The 25572-nt window shown below is 44.2% G+C and overlaps 1 protein-coding gene across 1 annotated transcript in view; it reads right to left on the bottom strand.

The window, feature by feature from the left end:
- Nucleotides 1–25572, bottom strand: part of FBXO11 (F-box protein 11) — a 113722-nt gene that overhangs the window by 1741 nt on the left and 86409 nt on the right. The window contains exons 12-20 of the mRNA XM_061625646.1: nucleotides 21799–22016; nucleotides 20536–20621; nucleotides 20355–20449; nucleotides 19334–19456; nucleotides 16967–17052; nucleotides 16037–16113; nucleotides 15800–15943; nucleotides 15166–15276; nucleotides 9186–9293 (exon numbers count right to left, since the gene is read on the bottom strand). Of these exons, the coding sequence (XP_061481630.1) occupies nucleotides 9186–9293; nucleotides 15166–15276; nucleotides 15800–15943; nucleotides 16037–16113; nucleotides 16967–17052; nucleotides 19334–19456; nucleotides 20355–20449; nucleotides 20536–20621; nucleotides 21799–22016 (1048 nt within the window). The remainder of the gene's footprint in view (nucleotides 1–9185; nucleotides 9294–15165; nucleotides 15277–15799; nucleotides 15944–16036; nucleotides 16114–16966; nucleotides 17053–19333; nucleotides 19457–20354; nucleotides 20450–20535; nucleotides 20622–21798; nucleotides 22017–25572) is intronic.

Here is a 25572-nt window from a genome sequence, read left to right on the forward strand (position 1 = left end):
TAGTACAAGAGCAATTGCCTGAAACCTTTAATTATCCAACAGCTGAGTTTGATCTGAAATAAGGTTTCAAAAATCTCTTCAGGATTTTAGTCTTACATAATTAAGAGGAATTTTGCAAATACAAGTTTTGACAGGCTACCCAAACTCAAGTTATTCCACTTGCTTAGCTAGAGTCTGGCTCAGTACCAGGATCTGTATGTCATAGAGGGTTGTATTCAATGCTGCATGAGCAGAGCTTCAGTTGCACAACAGAACCCCTTGCACCCCTCCACAGCTCTGGAGGGTTGCCCCCCCCCCAATGCTCTGGAGCAGATTGAGAGAGAAGGGGAAGTCTAACAGCACTGGCTACAACCCATAGTTACATGGGCTTTTATTTCTGAAAAAGTTGGCAATAAATGTTGAAATATGTTAATAGAAAATTTAAATGTTTCCAATTGAAATATGGGGGAGGGAATAAACTACCAATTGTTTGCTTTTAAGTGTTTAAACAATAATGATAATTCAATAGCATATACTACCATTATGTGTTTCAAAATTTAAAGGAATACATTTAAAGGCACTCAACAATTAAAACATGCACACAGCTCCTTAGAGTTCTTTCTCAAAAGAATCATTTGAAGTTATACAACTTTGAAAGTGTCCTATTTGTCAAGTATAGCAACTAGTCATCCAGCCACTACTTAATTTTTTGAAATAAACAGATTTCTACTTTCCATCACTGAATAAGAAGTAAAGAAAAATGCACATGGGCACAGTTCTGTCAGAGGCGGGCACCTGATAAAATGCATTTATGTTTTTAGGAATTCTGCAAATTTGTTCAAAATAACAACATTGTACTTGAATTCTAAATGTCTAAAAGCCAGATCACAGCAGAGAATCACTTGGACTGGTCAATAGAGCTAAAGGAACAAACAAACAAGCTTGTGTTTACACAGATGGCTTGCACCAAAGTTCCCATCTCCAAGAGTTCACAGGAGGCTTCAGAATTTGTCTCCTATCAGGTAATACTAGCCACGCCCTGCCCAGGTTATCTGTAGAGATGTAACTACCAGCTATCTTTAGCAGTTATGAAGTAGCGTCCCAATCTTTCCATCAAATTTCTTCTATCTAAAGCAATGGAAAAGCAATGCAAACTAACCCCTTTCTGATAGCAGAGCAGTGACTAAGGTGATTATTTAGCTCCTCCAGCCAACACTGGAGTAGTAAGCTAACTCTCAGACATTCTCCAGCCCATGGGACAAGTTAGGCCTGGAACAGATCCCAATTTGGCATGTGAGGCCATTTACCACAACCACCTGTGCCTCACACCTGATGTGTGGAGCAGGTAAATGCAGCTGCAAGGAGCAAAAAGGAGCTTTAAAGTACACTCCTGCTTATCCTTGATATGCAAGGCTTGCTGTCTGCACCAATCAGCTGATTGGTAATCACAGCATGCCCACTGGGATTGGCTGCACTACAGAGTTTCTGGCTGGCAACTCCATAGTGCACCTGATTGCTGCCCAGATTGGAGCTTGCCGCAAGCACAAACGTTCCTTCAGTTGAAGTCGGTGATTCAGAGAATCTCCCTCTGCAAGTGAGGTTTGAACCATGTCCACAAGAGAAATACATTACTTTGGGTCGTCTATCAGTGATATCAAGTGATGGATAGGTGGGCAACCCCACCCACCTATCAAAATGGCCGGCAGGGGGAGGTCAGCATCTGGCCTGCTAACCAGATCTTCCTCAACCCCTGTGCTATTTCATTCCCAGACTCTTACCTAGAACTGCACTATGGTTCTCAAATGACATAGCCTTCCTTGCTGGAATACAAACACCCTCCCCAATTGTCTCTGAATAGCCCAAAAGTAATGTGCTTTCCTAGTTCTCGTTTTTACCCTGTCCTGTAGATGAATTAACTTTAGTTTTATGATGATTTTATTATTTCATGTATGACTTGTTTTTATGTACACCACTTAGAAATGTGAATGATTAAGTGGTATATAAATGTACTAAATAAATTTATAACTTGTAGTCTAACAACATCTAAAGAGCCACAACGCCCATCGTTCCTGATTACTGGACATGCTGGCTGGGAGCTGGTCTAATATCTGAAGGTCCCCAAGTAAGCCATTTCTACTGTCCCGGCAGGTGACCATCACAACTGAATGATAGATCAGGTGGCATTAAATTGGGTGGATTTGGTTTTCTATGCCATCAGTTGGCAACACAGGCTTCTCCCCCTCCCCCCTTCCTGAATGATACTTCTCCCACTCTTTTTGCTTCTCTGGCTCCAGGCCCTGGGAGAGTACTTGCATACACCTTAACTATAAGATGTTTGCTGCCTTTGGTTACTCAATTTTGAGGTGTTCAGTGTCCTGACTCAAAGGAATACTTAAAGGTGTGAGGAAGGAGGACCCTTGCACCAGGCTGCTGGTGTTTCTTCCATTAACGCAGCATGCGCTGCACAGTTGTGAATAGATAAAACAAAATTTGCCCATTGCTAAGGAGAAATCAAGCAAAATTTCTCTTGAACTTACAAAATAGTTGTATTTTATTACACCTTCTATGATATACAAAAGGTATGTAGTTAAATAATTTTCCTCAAGTGGTCTGACATCACATGGGATATAGCGCCATCTACCGTCCGAAGGCAAGAATGGATCAAAGTCAAAACCTGCGGCATCAAGCCCCTCCCACTCCAGTTCATTCTTGCCTTCCTTCGTTCGAGGCGTTTGGATCTTCTATAGCGTTGCTAAGTTTGTAATTGAGTGTGTGGGACTGTGACTTTTCCTCTCGTTCTCCCTCCCTCACCCATTTTTTGTATTGTCTGGGTCGTTTTGGGGGGGGATTTTATTTTTGACTCATTTTTGCTTCCCTCTTTCAGTCCCTTAGTTGGGGAATCCAGCGGCTGCCAATTCCCCTTTGGGCTCCCGTCTCTGCGAGACGAGCCTTAGCTGAGAGCCTTAGCTGCGTCTCTCTCTTCAGCCCCTTCATTGCCTTGCCACCATCTCTCTCCCAGGCGGCGGCCATTTTTTATTGTGTGGGCTTCCGTCTGTGAGACAAGCCTTTGCTCAGAGCTGCAGCTGCGGCTCTCTCTTCTTCCTTTCCCTTGCTGCCGCCTCCTTCCCAGGCGGCGGCCGTTTTTTATTGTCTTTGTCTTGCCAGGAGCCGCACCTGCGGCTCCTTTGCCTACTGCTTTTCAGCAGCGGCTGCTATTTGGCTGCGGCGAAGGCTGCTGCCTCCTTTCCAAGTGGCGGTTGGAGCTCGCTTCTGCGGCTTTCTTAGATTGTTTTTACCGCCAGCGCCTTGATTTCCAGGCTTGGGCGGCACTTACAGGCATTGGTGCCTCCCCCCCACTGTTACCTGGCACCTTCCGCAGCCATTTTAGGCCTTTTTGGAGTGCGTGGAACCCTCTGCCTGTTCCCCATTGCTCCTTCTTCTTCCCGGCTGCCATTTTGATTTCAATTTCCCACCCTTTTTGCCGGTGCCATTGTAATTTGCCCCGTTTTTCCTGCCTTTTTTGTTCTCCTTGCTTGGCTGTATAGTTACTTAGTCAGACTCTCCAAGCTTTTAAATCCTCGCACAAGTCTCAAAGAAAAAGCCTGCAAGGCTAATTTCTACAACAGTGTCTCTACACTTAGTGGCATTTGGTGCTGTTCACCCCCACACACCTGTGGGCGTGTTCTAAGCTTTTACCCACACGACGCATTTACACTGGGACTTATCTGCGCAGCAGCAGCACATTGGAACTGTAGATTGGGACTTATCTGCGCAGCGGCTGCTTATTGGAACTGTACATACCTCGCCACACCGCACCCCTCGCCTCTGTGCATGTGTTGGTGATAGTCCCTTGTCACACTGCACCCACCACCTCTGTGCGTGTGTTGGTTACAATATATATATACCGCATCTCTGGGACCCTGCAAGACCTCGCATCGTAAGTCTGCCAATCAAAAACTGCCCAAGCTGCACTCCAAGGCCATGGCTAAAACTAAACACCTGTCTAGCCACAGTGCCACCAAGCGCACGTTACATTTCTGTACCACATTCTGAGGCTGCTAACCAAGAACAATTGACAGCACTCTTTCACTCTCCAGCTGGGTCATCTGAGGATGACTTTGAGGGTTTTCCTGACCAGCCCGTGGTCTGCCCTTCTCAATCCAGTTTGCCACACCAAACCAGTGAGACCCCTGTTGCTGTTCCTCCACGAGGGCAACCGCCTGCTGAGCTGCTACCAGGACAACTACCGGCCTCTGTACTAGGACTGCAGTTGTCTCCTGAATTCCTTTTGCAGTTGAAAGATATGCTGAGCCTCTTATCAGAGCAGTCGAGAGCCCAAACAGCTCCACTGACCCAGCACAGCGAACTGCGCCCTTCCTGTGCCCCAGCCCCATGTGTCTGTTCCTATGTGGTACCTCTCCCCTCGTCCAACCCATCTGATGTTGCTAGAGGCAGGATTGGAGATGACATTCCTGGTTTGGAGGACCCGGCATATTCTCTTCAGGCCGAGGGAGATGAGTGGAGTGACGAGGCAGACTTCGAGGAGGACACCTCATATCGCCTATTTGATGCAGCTAACTTTCTTCCCCTGTCTCGTAGAGCTCTGGGCACATTAGGTATTCAGACTACACAGCCTGAATCTACAACTCCCCCATGAAAGGAGCTAAAGTCCTCAAGTCTCCAAAATCAACGGATCATTACCTTCCTGTGCCAGACCCCATTGGCAAACTGGCCAAGGAAGTGTTGGATCACCCTCTGCAGGCAAGCTGCTTTTCCGTTATGGCTAAAAGGCTCAATGCACTGGACCCGGACTTTATGAATCGTTTGCTTGTTCTAGGCATCGATGAGCCAGTCTCTAATCTGGTTTCGTGATCGCACCTTCCAAAACAAGGGGAATCACAACTAAAAGACCACTTCAAATGCCGCATGGACTAAGCTTTGCGTAAAAACCACGAGGCTACCACCTTCACTATTCAGGCATCTGCTTCAGCTTCCATGCGGCTATGATGTGGCTAGACGAACTCTTGGATGATCCCGAACCAGACCCTGTCAAGCTCCGCAAGGGCCTGATAAAATTACACAAGACTGCGGCCTTCGTAGCTGACGCCACTTTGGATGCCACCCAGCTGGGAGCGCGTGCCCTAGCTTCACAGGTGGTAGCTCGGTGTACCCTTTGGCTCAGGCACTGGGACGCTGATTCTACGGCCAAGGGCAACTTGTCAAGAGCACCCTTTTCTGGGTCTTTACTCTTCGGAGATGAAACCTTCAAGGCAGTCTTGGTAGACCCTAAAGACAGCCGAAGACCAGTATTGGCCACTTCCAAGAGAGAAGATCGTAGGTCGCTCACACGTCTCACCCCGTATCGCTCCTTTCAGCCCTTTCGAGGAGCGCAGCCTGCGGGACGAGGCTGCGACTTTCGATCTTCTGATTTCTGCTCCTCCAGGGGAACCTGGAACAGGCAACGTTTCCAGGCCAGAGCACAGAACAGGGGAAGTCAAGGGGCCTCAACTTCAACTTATGGCAGGGGAGCTCGTCAGCGCAGACAATACTGACGCTTTCCCTGTGGGGGGCAGATTGCTAATGTTTGCAAGTCACTGGTTACGTCTGACACGGGTCGCTTGGGTTAGAGATCTCTTCCTTCATAGTTACGAACTGGAATTTTGGATGACCCCTCTAGACAGGTTCATTCCCTCCACTCTACCCAGAGTTCAAGACAGGTGCCGGATCATGCAGGAAGTCATAACTCATCTTCTCGACATAGCTGCAATAGAGCTTGTACCACCGGAGGAGAAAGCACAAGGGGTTTACTCTCTCCTATTTGCAGTTCCCAAGTGAGATCTGTCATGGGGGGTGGTGTTAGATCTCAAATTTGTCAACCGTTTTGTGAAATACCAACGGTTCAAGATGGAGTCCCTGGCGTCAATTATAGAGGTGCTACACAAAGGGGATTTTCTGGCTTCCATAGACCTCAAAGAAGCTTACCTTCATGTGCCAATCTGTCCAACCCACAGACGTTTCCTGCGATTTGCCTTCGGCCCCCATCACTTCCAATATCGAGCAATGCCTTTCGGTCTCTCATCGGCCCCGAGAGTATTCACCAAGGTGGCTTATCCCCGCCTCCAGGGCGTTCACATTTACCCTTATTTGGATGATCTGTTGATTCAAGCGGGTTCAAGAGATCTGGTCCTCTTTCACATTCACTCTGCTCCCACGGTTCTGCACACCCATGGTTGGCTTATCAACCACGACAAAAGTCAACTTCTACCAACTCAGAGATTACAACATTTGGGCGCAATTCTAGACACCATGCAGGCCATGGTCTTTTTGTCACCAGATCGAATTACGGCCATCAGAGAGATGGCTCTACACCTCGCATGTTGTTCGAGGGTGGACTTAATGCTTCTGGCAAGGGCTCTGGGGATGTTTGTCTCAACCAACCACATCGTGTCATGGGCTCGGCACCACACTCGACCCTTACAGTGGGCCTTACTCGCTTTCCAACAGGACATTGCCACATCCAACCACCGCACAGTCCACCTGCACCCATCTCTGCAGACCTCCTTCCATTGGTGGGCTACGGTCAAAAATCTCAGACTGGGAACCGAATGCAGAGAACCAGACAGGACTGTAATCACCAGATGCCAGTCTGTCCAGATGGGAGGCCCACTGCAATTCCCAGTATGTTCAGGGAGTGTGGTCCAGCATGGAAGCAAGTCACAATATCAACTGGCTGGAACTGAGAGCGGTCCATCTGGCTCTTCGGCATTTTCAACCCTTGTTCCTTCTGGGCCATGTACTGATTCACACAGACAATACCTGTGTGAAATCACATCTGAACAGACAAGGGGGATCCAGGTCACGGTGCCTCCAGACGGAAGCGTCTCAACTCTTCCAATGGGCCAAAATACATTACTTTCAATGAGAGCAGAACATCTCAGGGGTGTTTTAAACGTTGCGGCCGACTGGCTCAGCAGACAACAAGTGATCCCGGGAGAATGGAAGCTACACCCCATGGTGTTCAGCCTTCTCCAACGACGGTTCGGCATCCTCTCGGTGGATCTGTTTGCCTCCAGTCACTATTACCAGCTACCTCGCTACTTCTCCAGGTATCTGGACAACAACGCGGAATCAGTAGATGCACTGTTGACTCAGTGGCCAGCAGGCCTCCTATATGCCTTTCCCTCGATACCGCTACTGGGCAGGACCCTCAAGAAGCTGCGACGTGAAAGGGCCCGTCTGGTCCTGATAGCACTGTACTGGCCTCGTCGGCCGTGGTTCTCTGATCTGCTCTCCCTTTCAGTGACTGAGTCTTGGAGGTTGCCACTCAGACCAGATCTCCTCTCTCAGGGCCCAATTTGGCATCCGGATCCCGAATGGCTCAATCTGACAGTGTGGCATTTGAATGAGGACATTTGATTCATTCCGCACTGTCTCACGAAGTTGTGGACACAATTCTCGTGTCTCGAAAGCAGTCGACCTCTCGTGTTTACCAGAGCACTTGGTTTGCCTTCTCTAGTTGGCCAATGTTCAACGTCTACTGCAATTTTTACATAGAGGCCTGAAGATGGGACTGAAACCTAACACTTTAAATCGCCACGCCACCACCATATCATCTATTCTCTCTGTCACATCCCCTACTATTCCTATGGGTTCACACCCATTTGTCAAACGTTTTTTGAAGGGGGCCGTCCTACTGTCGCCAGCAGTTTGTCATCATTTTCCTTCGTGGAGTTTATCGAAGGTCCTGCAAGCCCTGCAGCGGCCTCCTTTTGAGTCCCTTCGATCTGTGCCATTACGTCTTTTGGCCTTCAAAGTCCTGTTCCTCGTGGCAATCACCTCGGCGAGAAGAATCTCTGTTGGGGGCACTGTCCTCGGCCCGCCATCTCTGTATTTTCCATAAGGACTCAGTGGTACTACGTCTAGATCCTTCCTTCTGTCCCAAGGTCATTTCGGTGTTCCACTGTAACCAAGACACTGTTTTGCCTTCGTTCTGTCCGGATCCTGTTCATCCGCTCGAGAACGCCTGGCACTCGCTAGATGTCTGGAGGACCCTCAAGACCTATCTGTCTCGCACCCAGGACATACAGTCAACGGATTCCCTATTTGTATCCTTTCAGCCGCGTACTCTGGGGAAAAAGGTGTCCAGCTCTACGTTATCTTGTTGGTTGCGTGCCTGTATTGCATTGGCCTATGAGTCCCTTCAGCTGCCAGTGCCTCATAACATAACAGAACATTCAACTAGATCAGCTGCCACTACGGCTGCCATTGAAACCAATGCTCCTCTAGCAGAGATTTGCAGAGCGGCTGTATGGTCTACCCCAAATTCTTTCATAAGACATTGTAAGATAGACCGTTACGCTTCTGCTGATGCCTCCTTTGGGAGGCGTGTTACAACAGGTTATTTCTAATGGGTAGCCAGGAGGCGGTCCCTCCCTATTAGGGGCTCCTTTGGTACATCCCACGTGATGTCGGACCACCTGAGGAAAATGTACCATTGGTATCACCTGAAGGGTGATTTTCTCAGGTGGTCCGACATCACGGCCCTCCCTTTTTGGAGGATATTGGGGTTTTTTGCTACCTTACTAATTATCACTCTTCAGAGTTATACTATTTAAACTTTTTCGCCAAGTCAAGACCAATTTGGACCTGTTTAATATGCTTGCGATCTTTGGGTTATGCTTTGGGACACTGTTTCCTTGCTGTTAGGCCCGTTGGCCTTTTCTGTCTTTTCAGATATCTATCTCACTTCGGTCTCGTCACGAATGAACTGGAGTGGGAGGGGCTCGATGCCCCAGGTCTTGACTTCAATCCATTCTTGCCTTCGGGCACTAGATGGCGCTATATCCCACGTGATGTCGGACCACCTGAGAAAATCACTCTTCAGGTGATACCAATGGTACATTTACACTAGCAGTTCATGCTAATAAGTTTTTAAAAGAAACCATACTGCTTCAGCTGCTGTTTAGTAAAAAAAATTAACATATAAAATACATATGCACACTTCCTAGCAGCCTGGCAGTGACACACACTGTAGTTTTGCTTGGAAGATCTTTGTTTAGACTGAACTTCAAAACAATGGTCACAAAGGGCTATATATATAAATGAGTGAATGAGAGACTAGCCTCTATAGACAAAGAGTTTTCAGCGAAGATAGCTTATATAGGTTCCTAGATGCTTCCACTACAAATAAGCATAATTCAACATACCTTTCATTGTCACATTGACTCCAGATGCTAGAAATAAACCTCCAAACCGGTTATTGAAAATCTGATTGCCTTCTAAAGTTGCAGTTGCATGATTTGTTATTTCAATACCTTAATTTAAAGGGGGGGAAGGTTAGCAGAAAATGAGTAGGTTCAACATATTTACCTGTTTCAACACATTTTTGTCTTTTCTGGTGCAATCCACACAACTGAGAATATCATATTAGTAGAAACTGCACTCTTATAAAAGCAGACAGCAGCTTTCAACATTCAAACATTAAAATGCCATCTGCCTTAGTTATTTGCTGTTTGAATTATCATACAACAATTATAACTCAAATTTATTATTAAGTTGTAGCTCTTTGAAGTCCTGAGTTTTCAGGGGAGGAGTGGTTCCAAGTTTTAAGAACATAAAGAGGGTGGAGGAAGAATGGTAAGAAATAGCTTTCTGGATTAGATGAAAGGTCCATCTGGCCTAGCGCTCCTTTTTTCAAACAGTGCCCAACCAGATGCCTCTGGAGGTTTCACAGGCAGAGCATGAAGGCAACAGCTCTCTCTTATTGATTTTAAGTGATATCTAAATGTACCCTTGCCCTTCTGGGCTTATTAAAGCTTGCTGAGGGGGTCTGACAGAGTGGATCCAGGGTGTGGTCAATGCATCATTGTGGGAGGAAGTGGTTCCAGCCGCCTTGAAAGAGGTGGTGATCCGACCACTCCTGAAAAAGTCCACCCTGGACCCATTGGTTTGTGACAACTACCGACCAGTTGCAAATACCCCCTTTTTAGGGAAGGTGATTGAGGGTTGTGGCACAGCAATTGGAAGTACTCTTGGATGAAACAGATTATCTTGACCCATCCTAGTCTGGGTTCAGGCCTGGTTATGGGACTGAATCGGCCTTGGTCACCCTGATAGATGACCTTTATCGGGGGAAGGACAGGCAGAATGTGACCCTGTTATTCTTACTTGATCTCTCAGCAGCTTGTGATAGCGTTGACCATGGTATCCTTCTGGGCACTGTTCTACAGTGGTTCCAATCCTATCTCCAAGGTTGCTCTCAGAGAATAGCATTGAGTGACTGTCTTTCGCCCCCCTGGCAGTTTGTTTATTTATTTATTATTTAATTTGTAACCCACCCTTCCTCCCAGCAGGAGCCCAGGGCGGCAAACAGAGCACTAAAACACTTTAAAACATCATAAAAACATAACTTAGAATACATTAACACAAAACAGCATTAAAAGCATTTTAAAAAAACAACCTTTAAAAGGGTTAAAAACATTATTAAAAAAAGTATTAAACAATTCTGACACAGATGCAGACTGGGATAGGTCTCAACTTAAAAGGCTTGTTGAAAGGAAAGTCTTCAAAAGGTGCCGAAAAGATAGCAGAGATGGGGCCTGCCATCCACAGTTGTGCTGTGGGGTGCCGCAAGGTACCATCTTGTCCCCCATGCTGTTTTAACATCTATATGAAGCCCTTGGGAGCAGTCATCAGGAGCTTTGGGGCGAGGTGTCAGCAGTGTGCCTAGTTCTATTTCTCCGTAACATCTGAATCAGGAGAGGCTGTGCAAGCCCTAGACTGCTGCCTGGACTTGGTGGTGGGCTGGATGAGGGCCAATAAACTGAGTCTGAATCCTAGCAAGACGGAGGCACTGTGGGTTGGTGGTTCCCGAGTTCGGATAATTGGTCAGTTACCTGCTTTGCATGGGGTCGTACTCCCTCTGAAAGAGCAGGTCCGTAGTCTGGGGGTGCTCCTAGATCCATCTTTGTCGCTAAAGGCCCAGGTGACCTCAGTGGCTATGAGTGCCTTTTACCAGCTTCGACTGGTAAGACAGCTGTGGCCATTTCTGGACCGGGATTGTTGTCCATGCACTGGTAACCTCCAGGCTGGATTACTGGAATGGCTCTATGTGGGGCTGCCCTTGAGGTTGGTCCGGAAGCTGCAGCTGGTGCAAAATGTGGCTGTGAGATTGCTCACTGGGGCAGGGTATCGCCAATATGTCACCCCACTGCTGAAAGAATTGCACTGGCTGCCCATTTGCTACCTGGCCAAGTTCAAGGTTCTAGTTTGGTGTACAAAGCCCTATACAGCTCGGGACCAGGATACCTGAAACACCGTCTTACCCTTATATACTCAGTTGATCACTGCGCTCTGCAGGTGAGGGCCTCCTGCAGATACCATCTTATCAGGAGGTTCGTTCTGCACAATATAGGAAACGGACCTTTAGTGTGGCAGCACCTACCCTGTTGAATTCCTTCCCCTTGAATATTAGGCAGGTGCAATCTCTGCTATCTTTTCGGTGACTTTTGAAGACTTTCTTCTTTCAACAAGCCTTTTAAGTTGAGACCTATCCCAATCTGCGTCTGTGTTAGAATTGCTTGTTAATATTTTTTTTAATAATGTTTTTAACCTTTTTTAAAAGATGTTTTTAAAGCTTTTTTAAAAAAATGTTTTTAACATCGTTTTGTGTTAATGTATTTTAAGGTCTGTTTTTATGATGTTTTAAAGTGTTTTTAGCGCTTCTGTTTGCTGCCCTGGGCCCCGGCTGGGAGGAAGGGCGGGATATAATCCAATAATAATTAAATTAAATAAATAAATAAATGTTAGCCATACTCTGTCCATGGATTTCAATGGGTCTATTCTGAGTATGACTAATGTTGAATATCAACGTTGCCAGTAGCCACTCCATCTTGTGAACGTGAATTATTCAATTAATTACGTGTTGACTGAAGTACTTGATATTTATTATTATTATTATTATTATTAGCCATCCTTCAAACCTCTGTCAAAAGTGGCAATATAGAGAAAGGCCACAGATGATGATTGAAGTGTCCAGGTAGGTTCATACTGGAATCGGTCAAAATGGAAGAAATCTCTACTTACTAAACTTTCCGTTCTGGGTTTCTCTCCCTCTACTATCCTAGTGCTAGGCTTCTCCCAAGTGAAGTCGGCTATTACGCAGAGAATATTCGATATGGAATTCCAAAACCACCTGTCCCTTGCTGGTCTTAATTCTGACCCTAGTCTTTATTCAAAAGTTTTTACCCCGGCGCATTACCTGGCCCTCCTCCATATACCCAGACTCAGGAAAGCATTCACACTGGTCACACATAACGCCCTACCATCTGCACTCTTAGAGGGTAGGTATCAAAAAATCCCACTCGCTGAATGTCACTGTCCATGTGATACTGGTGCTGTTGAGACCATGAGCCACGTTTTATTAGAATGTTCCTTTTATCACACCCTCCGCAGTTGGTTTATTAGCCCTACCCTACAGAAATTTCCGGGTAGGGACGCTGCTTTTTACAATATCTTTTAGCCGATAAAAACCCCCATGTAACATCCAAGGTTGCGAGCTTTTGTGTTGCGGCGATTAAATATCGAAAAGAGCTGCGAAATCAATGATCGTTGCAGTTTGAAGAATGTTTTTTAGACTGAGTTTATATGCCCATCAGTATACAGTTATTGTACTGTTAACTTTTTTATGATGTTTTTATAGTTTGTACTGTGATTTCTGCTGGTCATTGACTGTAATATAATATTCATTCATACTGGAAGAGGTGCTCCAAAAGATACTGGGATCCTGAGCAATATAGGGCATTATTGGTCAAAACCAGTACTTTGAATTGGGCCCAGAAACATACAGGCTGCTACTGTGGCTCTGCGAAGATCAGCACTGTATGATCAGCTCACTTTGAGCCTGTCAGCAACTGGGTACCTGCATTCTGCACTAGCTATAGTTTCCAAGCATGCCCACATCAAGTGCATTCGAGTAATCCATTCTCTGAGATTACCAAAGCAGAGATAACTGCAGCTAGGTTATCCCTACCTAGACAGGGTTGTAGCTGGGCCGCCAGCTAAAACTGGTGGAAGGCACTCCATGCCACTAAGGCTACCTGTGCCTCAAGTGACAGAAGAGGATCCAAGAGAACCCCAAACTACGGACCTGCTCTTTCAGAGGGAGTGTGACCCACGTAAAGCAGGCTGCACACCACTCAGTCTGACAAGAGAACAACCCACTAGCAATATCAGTTTTGGATTAAGTATAAATTTACTGGCCCTCATCCAGTCCATTATCACAAATAGGCACTGATTCACCACATCCACTCCCTCACCTGCAGAAGAAAAGGAGAAAAAGAGCAATGTGTCATCAGCATGCCGATGACAATGCACTCTAAAACACAGTATGACCTCGCTCAGCACTTTTGTGTAGATATTTAATAGCATAGGGAACATAACCAAGCCCTGCAGGACACCATACTGGAGAATTCAGGGGGCCATGCCATATTCCCCAATTGCCACCTTCTGGAGCTGGCCATCCAGGTAGGAATGGAACCACCACAATGTGGTGCCCCCAACTAGCTAGTTATCACAGGAGAATACCATAGTTGATAGTACTAACAGGTGCTGAGAGATCCAAGGAAAATCAACAGGGTCACTCACACTCCACCTATCCCATCATCATATGGGGCCAAAACCAGGCCTGAATCCCAATTGAAATGGATCTAGAAAATCAATCTCCTCCAAGAGTACCTGTATCTGGTTGACAGCCACCCTCTCAAGTACCTTGCCTAGTAAGAGGGCATTTGCCACTGGCCTAAAACTAGGTCGGGTTTCTTAAGGCGTGGTCTTACTGCCACCTCTTGAAGCAAAGCATTAATTATATCCCTGGCCCAACCAGCTGACCCCTCCCTGCCTGATTTTATAAGCCAAGAGAAGCAAGGGTCCAAGAAACAAGTAGTTCTACCAAGCACCTTGTCCACACCCTCAGGGCCTCAGCAACTGAAACTTGCTCCACACACTTCATGGATATCACCTACTCCAAAATAGAAGTTCAGTCCCCAGCAGATAAAAGCAATTTTATCCTTTGTATCACCTCACTGGGTCCAGTGTAACAGGCCCTTAGGCATTGAGAACAACTCCAGTGAATGATAAAGAGGACACAATGGATGTGAAATATGTTTTCCTCACTCAATCCTGACCATGTATCTGTGTTAGACTGCATTCACCGGAAGTTCTTCTCCACTTGCACTTGTCTCCCTACTTGCTTCATTATTTTCAGCTTTGCAGTATATGTTGGAACTGTTTGTGTTGTGGCCTGTTTCCATGTTGCTTCATCTCAACAACATGGTATTTTCCCCTCTGTGTTATATCTGCCCAGCACAAAAAAATGGGTTTCAAGTTTTGGCAGGACTGAGATAGCCAAGGTGCTTAACTTCTCATCACTTGCATCACCAGCACAGCTTGCAACGGCCAGAGCTATTCCTTGAATGAGTCCTCCAAGCACTGCTACAAAAAGCTGTGCAATGTGATGACTGGAGATATGTCAAACAAAAATTCCTAAGAGCACCTGGTAGAAAAACACCATGGGCAGATATTACGCCCTATGAAAAATTAAAATCTTTCTTTTCTTAAAATTCTGCTTCCTTATTGTCCTTACCCACTGGTAAAGAAAAATGATGCACAATGAAAAAAATGTAAAGTGAACAAGCCTTTGGGGGGGTCCTATGCCTACTGTTCATATTATTTACAAATGTTTGATACAAACTATGGTTAGCTGGGGGGGGGATGTAAACACTGAATGTATGACAAATGTAACTTTTTTTAAAAAAATGATCAGACATAACCTTTATATTTCTTTATGCAAGTTTTGAAATATTAAGAAGGCCTCAAAATGACATAAATAAAGCCTAACTGTCCAGCAATGAAAAAGCAGTTTCCTATTATTTCTAATTCAGCAATTCTCTTCAGGCATAATATGATCTTTGTACCCTTCTGTCCAAAATATAATGGTTCTGGCCAGCCAGTAGTTTCTACGGGGTGGGGTGGGGAGAAAGCTACCACTGATCTTTTAGACAATGTAAAAGTCACTGGTGATTTTAAAACACTATGAAACATCTGAATTTTTTCAAATGACTGAAGCACTCCTAGAGCTGATGTCCTAACACTATTCTGAGATCAAGTCAATATAAATAAAATACAAACCTGCAGCAAATCCGTCAAATATTCTATTTTTTCGTAACACAGGATGACTATTCGTGCTGATAAGGACTCCAGCTTGTGCATTCCTAAAGATATCATTCTCTTCAAGGAGGCCTAATACAAACAATGATCATCAGGCTGAAGTCTCAGTTTTGTTTACAAACACAGAAAAAAACCTACCAAGTACATTGTTCATGGTGATGGTGGATACACTGCTTACATTTTAAGTGTTAAAAAGCAAACAGAAATATGAATGTTTTCCACAGAAGGTAGAAATAGCGGACCTCTAATAGCCTTATGAATTAGAAAAATGTAGACCAGTTCCTTCAACAGAAAGAAGTATTTTACATACTCTTTCTTTACCCACAATTTGGCACTCTCTTAGAGAAAGGCCATAGTTTAGCTAGTGGAATTTTGATACTGCAATGCAGACATCTTCTGTGTGGCTAAACAAAGAATTACAGCTCTTTTTCTATAGTAAATATGACTGATCATGGGATCAACATATGGGACAGACTCTAAGCTTGCATTTTTAGAGAGTGGTGCTGGTGAAGCAAAGAGAACAAAGACTTCACTTTATTTTTAAAAGGCATCATTCTGGGTAAAAGTAAATATAATAAAAATGAATGGACAATACCTCTGCCCCCGTTAAATATACAGATGCCCCCATCTCTTCCATCATGGATTTTGTTTCTTCTTAATGTGGGATTACTATCAGTCTTAATCCATACTCCAGCCATTGCATTATCAAAAATTTCATTATCTTCTATAAAGCCAAGCCCTTTAAAACAAAAAAGGAATCTTCAAGATCTTGGAGAAGGGTGGAATAGTCTCATAGTTTAAAATCTAAAAATTAAGTAGAGATGAAGCTTACCAGAATTATAAACAAGAATTCCACCATTCTGGCCTCCCCAAATTTTGTTGCGCCTAATTTTGGGGTTGCTTCCAGTTCTGTGTATAAGCAAAACAAAAAAGTTACTCAAAATTAACTTATTTTATACAGATGACTTAAAATACATCTGAAGATGGAAAAGGCATTACCAGCAGTGTACAACTTGGGGTTCAATCCAGAAAGGTTTGTGTGCATTTACACATAATTGTGATTAAGAACACACAGGTTTTTGTTGTAGTAACAAAACATTTCAGCTTCTGCCTTCATCAGCTGCTGTTACCAAGGTGGCAGTTATAAAGCTTTGAGGATGGAATCCTCAGAGGGGCTTCATTTGCAGAAGCTAAGTAGTGGTGGTACTGTCCTCCAGGTTCAGGCCATGTGGTGCTTTCAAAACTGTCTGTCTGTCTATCTATGTGTCTATCTAAAAATAAGTAAAGTTAAAAAACTAATGCTGCCAATTACACATAATTTGAATAAATCATTCCCAGTACAGATTTTAAATATTTTAAGCACAATCCATGCAACTCTAACATGAATCAACATGCTGTGAAGTTACATATCAGCACATTTATTTGGTTCATGCAAATATGTTATTACTGTTATTCAGTAATAGCTGGTTATCAAGGAAAGCAAATTATAATTTATGTGGCCACCAGAATCTGCCTCCCAGGCCAAGTGCAAGACCATTCATTGAATGTCACAGGCCTGACTCTTCCAACAATTTCAAACCCAGGATAAAAACTACCACCACATAATCTCCCATTGGACAGAAAAGAAAAGTAGCCAGATCTAGAGGATATAGATAGAGAAAGCAATTGTTAAAAAGGGGAGAAAAGTTGAGAATTCAGTGACTGGCCCAATTGGTTCATATATGAAATTCTTTAAAGCAAGTCAAATGAAGGTGTACTTTACCTGATTTGAACCCCTGAGTACATATGGTTATAGATATCATTGTCCTCCAAGACTCCATGTCCATTGTCATAGAAATAAACACCAACCTGAAGCATTAAGAAGACATTTGGAAATGGTGTATTTTTTTTTAAACCAAGGCAGTTTAAAGCAGCAATTTAAATCACTAAAGGTTGATTTAAATCAAGTATCCCACTAACACACATATTTCTTAAACAATACTGCAAATTGACCACCAAAGCATTTTAATTTACAGTGAAAGAGTGTTGTTTACAGTTTTATTCTTATAACTATCTGTAAACATCTTGCATGCTTTCCTATTTTACCTATAGAGGGCATGACTTTAAAACATTCCCATATAGGTAGGGTTTTTCTTATGACCAGCACTCATGAGACTCTGTCAGGTTAAATATTGGAATATAGACACCAGCACACTGGACATATTTTTCTTTTCTTTCTAGTGCTTCCCTTCATTCTGCTTCCCTCTACCCTAGCCTCATCCTCACACACAAAAAAGCAGCAAACCAAGGTCTTATAGCTATTAAGCAAACAGGATAGCTTATTTTCATCAGCTGAAAATGAAATGTTTACGCTTGGGAGGCAGAGTGCAAAACTTCACATCTGAGAAATGATCAAACTGGTTCTATATTTACAAAGGAAAGCCTCCTTTAAGCAGGTATCTAATAGAGGCATTGATTCAGTTTAGACTGAAATTAACTGTAGGTCTAACTTGCTTATATGCACATTAAATAACACCTAGGCTAACATTAAGCAAGAAAAACACTGGGTTATGTTATTAATGTATATACCGCTGAATGGCTTCTAAGCAGTTTACAAAACATAAAAACCCAACTGCACAACCAGTGTTAAAATACAGAATTGAAAATATACTATAATTAAAATTCACAAGAAAACAATCCAATTAAAACAAATGTCCATGCTTAAAATATGCAACAAAATAATCCAATTAAAACAGCACAGAAATGGAAGAGGGGACTCTGGTCAAGAGGTCAAGGAAATGTCAGTGGAAACAGGTATGTCTTCAGAAGCTAGAATGCCAATATAGAAGGGACCTATCGTATTTCAGCAGGGAGTGCATTCCACAGTACTGGTACCACCAATGAAAAATCCTGCTTCCGTGTCACCACAAGCCAATAATCAGACTGTATTAAGACTAAATAGGTTCCATCTGTTGATCTTAATGCCTTTCCTTATGCCAGCCCAATTGGTCCTGGGTTGTTTAGGGATTTATATGCAAGTATTTTTTTAAAAAACAGTATGTTTTTTAGCCAGGGCACATCTGTTAGCACTGGCGTGACTATGTGGTAAGGGGCATCACCCACCACCCAGGCTGTGGCATTCTGTACTAGCTGCAGCCTCCAAACCAATCATAAGGGAAGCCCCACGAAGAGTGCATTACAGTAGCCCAAATGTGAGATTACCAGTTCATCATCCACAGTGGCCAAGCTATCATTATTCAGAAAAGGATGCAACTGACACACCAGCTGAACCTAGCGATAGGTCCTCTTTGCACAGAGGCCACCTAGGCCTTCATGGACAGACATGGTTCCAAGAGCACTCCTAAAGTGTGTGCCTGTTCCTTCAAAGAGTGCAACAGGCAAAGTCCCCAGTTCTCGGACCTGGAAACCACTCACCCACAGTGTCTCTGTCCTCTATCCAATTAAGTCAGACAGGGCTGGCCCCAAGCATGCTGGGGCCCTGGCACTCCCCTTCCGCGATTCGCATCGCAGCAGGATTGCTGCCGCGCATCGAAGGGCAGGAGCTTCAGAGCCCTCACCATTCTCTCACTCCACCTACCTTTCTTGGCTGCGTTTTGCGGCTGCGCGCGCTGCACATGCAGGGCTAGCCTTAACCAAGAGGGGCTGAAGCCTCTGCTGCCATCTTGGCTGATGGCAGGGATGCACACGTGTAACACGCATGTGTGCCATCAACAAAGATGGCGCAGACCTCAGCTGCCATCTTGGTTAAGGGCAGCAGTGCACGCGCTGTGTGCCCAGCCACAAAACACAGCCAAGAAAGTAGGTTGAACGAGGGAATGGTGGGGGCTCCAAAGCTCCTGCTGCAAATCACGGAAGGGGTGCAGAGGGCCCCATGTAGCCCCAGGGGCCCTCAGCAAGGGCCCCACCTGGCCACCCTTTGGAGCCAGCCCTGAAGTCAGGAGACTCACTGAAATTAATGGATTTGATTAAGTTGACTTAGCTAGTTAACAAGTATTTACAATTTAAACACCACACAATTTAGAATTTAAAAATCCTATTTTTATTTTTATAAAACTACATTTTTATCCATCACCTGGTAAAGAGTTTGAAATCAGCATTACTGCCATCTGCATAACAAGGGTGAACATACCTGTTTACCACTATGTATTCTATTTCTTCTCAGCACTGGCGTGCTTCCTGTTGTTACCCAGACTCCAGCCAAGGTATTACTGTACACTTCATTTTCTTCAATTACACCTTGGCCTTTTTCATGCTGAAAATAAAACAAAAATAGGTAAATACAAATGGAATCTGCAAAAAAAAAAGTTGTTTTTAAAGTTCCTCCTAAAAAGCAGTGCTTCTGTTCACAGTTGCAGCCAGCCATTACTTCTATCCTCCTCACTGCCAGTTCATTTTTCTATGTTCTGTGGTTACAGTCCTCACTGGTGTGTTTTGGGGTCCCCCCTTAATTTTTTTTTAAGTTTTGCAAACCTCAAAGTCTCCCAAGTATGCTGATACTTCCTCTTTTGTTTCTTAATGATCCTGTTTTGGCAGCATTCACTGTTTTAATTCACTACTGGAAAGAGTGAATCTGCTTTAATATTTTAATTTATCAAAATCACAATTTGTCAGTGCTGGTAAAGAAGAAGAGCCCTGCTGCATCAGGCCAAAGGCCCATCTAGTTAAACATGCTGTTCACAAAGTGGCCAACCAGAGGCCTGTGGCAAGCCCACAAGCAGGACCTGAGTGCAACAGCTCTCTCCTCACTACAGTTCCCCGGCAACTGGTATAAAGAGACATGTTGCCTCTGACAGTGGAGGTACAACACAGCTTTTTTCTCCATGAATTTAACCCTCTTTTGAAGCCATCCATTAACTCCAAGGTAAATCACAACTATGAATACCACAAGCTATTGTTCTATATCCCAAATAGTATTATTTCATATAATAAGACAAGTTTTCAAAAAAATTAGGTGTTGAAGATGCCAAATTGCCAACACTTTTAAATGAAAAATAAAAAACTTCCAGATTAATGCATTTAACTTGCTTTCCCTTCCAGTTACTCCTCTGCAGGCATGCCTACATTAATAATCCACATTTTGAATGACTGAAAAGGTCTCTATAGGAAAAAAATATTTCTGTTTCACTTCAAAGCCATACTGAGATACTCACCACATAAATGCCACCATGCTGGCCATCATGAATCTTGTTGTGTCGAACAATAGGACAGCTGTTAGTCCGAATTTGAATCCCTGCTAATGCATTTCCTGTTAAAAGAGGTAAAATATGACAAAATGCGGCACAAGGACACAAGGAGTATCAAGGGCAACAGAGCAAATATTCATTTAATTACCATAGATGTCGTTTCCTTCAATAAGGCCTCTTCCATCACCAAATATATAGACTCCACCTTGATTCCCATTAAAAATTGCGTTACCCCTAAGGTGTAAAAGTCAGAGAAAATAAAGTTGTCATGCACCGCATAATCTAAACACACAAGAGTTGCAGCTGTACTAAATATACCTAGGCTGTACAGTGTATATAGAACTGTGGCTTCTAAATACAAGAGTAAACTCTAGAGTTTTAAATGAGAACATGCTTGAACATTTTATACATATTGTAACCCACAGCAAGTATTTGCTATATTAAACAATGAATGTAGAATAATTTTTTTAAAAAATTATAATTACACATATCCTGCTCTTCATTCCAAGAGCTTAACATGGCTTCTGTATGGTCCCCAAATAGTCCTCATTAAGACAGCTTATGGGGCTAGACCTGTATGCTACCTTAGAAACAAGATGATCCCCAAATACCAGTGGCAACACACACACAATATGTCATCCATGTTTCTTTTGATGAAATTTCTTCCTAAGATAGGAATGAGGATCCTCCAACCCATGGGACAAATTAGCCCCAACAGGTATCACAGTTTGGCCTGCAAGCCATGCCCACTTGCCCCACACTTTATGTCATATGGTGTTGAGTATGGGACAGGTAAAGCCATAGCTGCAAAGGAACAATTAGAATTTGCACCAGATTGTTCCTCTGCAAGCAGGGATATCATTTTGAGCCTTTGAAATTTAGTTCAAAGCACAGTAGGGCTCCGCTTTTTGGCGTTCTGCTAATACGGTGGCACCAGCGGGGCAATCAGCTGTAGCATGGGGAGCTCCAGCCGCCACGCTCCAGCTGACAGCGATCAGCTGTAGCGCAGGAAGCTTGCACACTACAGCTGATGGCTGTCAGCTGTAGGATTGTGGCTGGAGCTCCCCACACTACAGCTGATCACTGTCAGCTGTGGAGCGGCAGCTGGAATACAGTAGGGCCCCACATTCTGGTGGTTTTCGCTTTTCAGCGGGGGCCTGGAACGTAACCTGCCATATGAGTGGGGCTCTACTGTACAAGCCCTGCTGGGATAGGTTCCACTCCTAATCAGAGCTCTTAAAAAGAGCCAATCCCTGTCAGAAGCAGGACTTGCATTTGGCACTGAATACAAACCCTGCTTTCAGCAGGAACCTTTGCAGCCACTGCTTCGCCAAGAGCAGCCTGCAGAAGGTGGGCCAGTCCCCACCCCAGCCTTATGGCTTAGAGTCTAAGCCAAAATAAAGACAGGTACCTTATTGTTGGGTCACTATTTGAAGTAATCCACACCCCTGCAAAATTGTTTGCATAGATCTTGTTTTCTATAAATTGTCCTCTTCCTTTTTCGTGAACATAGATTCCTCCGGTTTGGCCATGGTGGATTTCACAACGAACTACTGTAGGATTGGCATAAGCTTTCACTTCAAAGCCTGCTATTCTATTTCTATGTATGTTGCAGCTTTCAAAATAACCCTAAATACAAGGAAGAAAAGGGGGTGACTGGTAAAGAAATACAAAAGGGAAAAGCTGTTTTCTTTTCCCACCTCTTTCACGTGATAACAAAGACACTGTACAAAAACACATGTAAACTATTTTGATTATTACTTCTCTAGGACTATCACTGCCCATGGTGGCTTACAAGTAATTTTTAAAAAGACAGGATTACGTGCTCTATTACAGCATCTGTAAAAGCACTTCAAGAACTGCACTAGAGCAGAGGCTAATCGTGCTTAATTCTTCTTGAGCTACCGACAGAGGCTGCATTTGTACATAACACTAGCTCATAGTTTAATTGTAACATAACCATAAACCATATATTCCCAAATTTTTCCTCCCAGGGACCCCTTGAAAATTTTTGAGGGTCCTGGCAGACCACTTAATTATTTTCTGCCAATTGTAGTGCACTGTGCAAGATGCTACATGTTTTTAATTGTATTGTTCTTGCTCCTTTTATTTCTTAGAGATTGTATTTTTGTTGTATTACGAATTCCACCGAATTCACATTGTAATGTAATACAATATAAGCACCTTCAGCCACAAATACACAGACACACCACGGACCACCAGAATGAAGCTTGTGAACCACTGATGGTCCATGGACCACAGTTTGGGAACCCCTGCCATAAACCAGAATTTAGTTCAGCCTTCTCCAACATCAAGAGAGCCAGTGTGCTGTAGTGGTTAGAGTGTTGGACTATGACCTGGGAGACCAGGGTTCGAATCCCCACACAGCCATGAAGCTCACTGGGTCAACTTGGGCCAGTCCCTGCCTCTCAGCCTCAGAGAAAGGCAATGACAGATCACCTTTGAATACCGCTTACCATGAAAACCCTATTCATAGGGTCGCCATAAGTTGGGACCAACTTGAAGGCAGTCCATTTCCATTTTCTCCAACATCATGCCCTCCAAATGTTTTAGACAACAATTCCCATCACATCTGACCACTGGCAATGCTAGCTGCAACTGATGTGAGCTGTAAGTGGGGCAAGAATAGAAGCTGCCGCGATCTTCAGCAGCAGGCACAGAAACTGTTCATAATGCCGTTGTATAAATCTATGGTGCGGCCGCATTTGGAATACTGTGTACAGTTCTGGTCGCCTCATCTCAGAAAGGATATTATAGAGTTGGAAAAGGTTCAGAAGAGGGCAACCGGAATGATCAAGGGGATGGAGCGACTCCCTTACGAGGAAAGGTTGCAGCATTTGGGGCTTTTTAGTTTAGAGAAAAGGCGGGTTAGAGGAGACATGATAGAAGTGTATAAAATTATGCATGGCATTGAGAAAGTGGATAGAGAAAAGTTCTTCTCCCTCTCTCATAATACTAGAACTCGTGGACATTCAAAGAAGCTGAATGTTGGAAGATTCAGGACAGACAAAAGGAAGTACTTCTTTACTCAGCGCATAGTTAAACTATAGAATTTGCTCCCACAAGATGCAGTAATGGCCACCAGCTTGGACGGCTTTAAAAGAAGATTAGACAAATTCATGGAGGACAGGGCTATCAATGGCTACTAGCCATGATGGCTGTGCTCTGCCACCCTAGTCAGAGGCAGCATGCTTCTGAAAACCAGTTGCCGGAAGCCTCAGGAGGGGAGAGTGTTCTTGCACTCGGGTCCTGCTTGCGGGCTTCCCCCAGGCACCTGGTTGGCCACTGTGAGAACAGGATGCTGGACTAGATGGGCCACTGGCCTGATCCAGCAGGCTCTTCTTATGTTCTTATGTTCTTAACAGCCTGAAGGTGAGGGAGGGGGAGCCACCACCGCAAGCTCCAAGCAAGCCGTGCTCGAGCTCCGGATGGACTGCTCTCCCCAAAAACGGAGGCCGCACTAGCAGCCTCCACTGTTCCCCCCCCCCCCCAAAAAAGAGGGACAGGCAGGGTAGAGATGAAGAGGTAAGGGGGGGGAAAACAACCCCAAACCAAACAAAAGAAGCCAGATTTCGACTGGACATCAGGAAAAACTTCCTGTTAGAGCCATATGACAATGGAATCAATGACCTAGAGAGGTAGTGGGCTCTCCGACACTGGAAGCATTCCAGAGGCAGCTGGACAGCCATCTGTCGGGAATGCTTTGATTTGGATTCCTGCATTGTGCAGGGGGTTGGACTTGATGGCCTTATAGGCCCCTTCCAACTCTACTATTCTATGATTCTATGAACCCCAAACCAAACACAAACTACCCAAAAAAGGTGGTGAAAGGGGGGGGAAGCTAGGAAAACAACAACCCCTAACCCCAAACACACTTTCTCACACACAAAACTTTCACACAAAAAGCTCACACTACACGTGGATATAACTGCCTCAGACGAAGGCAAGAATGAACTGGAGTGGGAAGGGCACGGATGGCCCAGGTCTTGACTTCAGTACATTCTTGCCTTTGGACGCTAGATGGCGCTATAACCCACATGATGGCATGTTACCTGGGGAAAACAGCATGCTGCAAAAAGCTAATTGAACATTAAAGAATGAATTGACAAGTGTGAGCCTTGGGCTCACATGCTCCCTCCTCCAGCACAGCTATGCCATTCAAATACTAAACTGTGGTTAATCTTCACTATGGTTAATAAAAACAAGCCAGTTTAACTATGTTTTTAAATTGTCTTATTTCTACTAGCCACAGAGTAACCAAGGTATCGCTGGATTTGGAGAACACAACAGGCTAGGATTAATCTAAAATGGAAGTGAAAGTTTCTGCACTCTTGTTTGTGGCTGCTTCAAGATTTGCCTAGGCTCATCCTCATAAACCAAAACTATATGGTTCAATCTGAACTAATGTAGAGACTTGCACAGAGCAGTATCTTCTCTCATATGGAATGAGTGAGAAAGTCTGTCACTTAGGAATTTGAAATCTCACTCCAGCAGAGATTTTTAGACTCAGGTCTTGTTTCAGGAAACATTTTTGGGCCACCAACACTGTTAACCATGTGGCTTTAAATTTAGTATCTGAAATTGCATTCACATATACATAGTTAAGTATTCTGGAACAGATTGAGTTTCAAACTGAATTTCAACACCCAGACTACCAGGAACCTGGATTCCCCACTGCTCTCAGCCCTGCCATGACATCAGATTGATATCAGAGTATGCTTAATCTAAGGACTGTCAGTTTGGAACCAAGGGATTTTATGTGGACTGAGATTAGTTCAAAACAAGCAACTTCCAATGATGTTTCATACTCTGTCATTTTTCTAAGTGAAACAAAGATTCAGTACAGGACTACTGTCGTGCAAGAAGTGGCATCAGCTACTGCCCAAGGCTTTACAACTACATTTTTTGTTGTTACTTAGTAAATATATTACTGTGGCTTTCATGTAGTGTCATAGGAATGATTGATGGCAGACATGTGGCAGCCCTTATCAGGCACCTGGCAATGGCACCCAATGCTTGAAATGCAAAAGCCAGCATAGCAATGCATTTTCAGTAACAAACTGCTTGATCTTGGCAACTGTAAAACAGTGCCAACAAGTATCAAAGCAAACACTGGAAAAATGGCATCCTAAAACAAGGAAGTTCCACAATGACTGCAGATCAA

The sequence above is a fragment of the Rhineura floridana genome, chromosome 4, assembly GCF_030035675.1.
Source record: "Rhineura floridana isolate rRhiFlo1 chromosome 4, rRhiFlo1.hap2, whole genome shotgun sequence".
NCBI classification, from domain to species: Eukaryota; Metazoa; Chordata; class Lepidosauria; order Squamata; family Rhineuridae; genus Rhineura; species Rhineura floridana.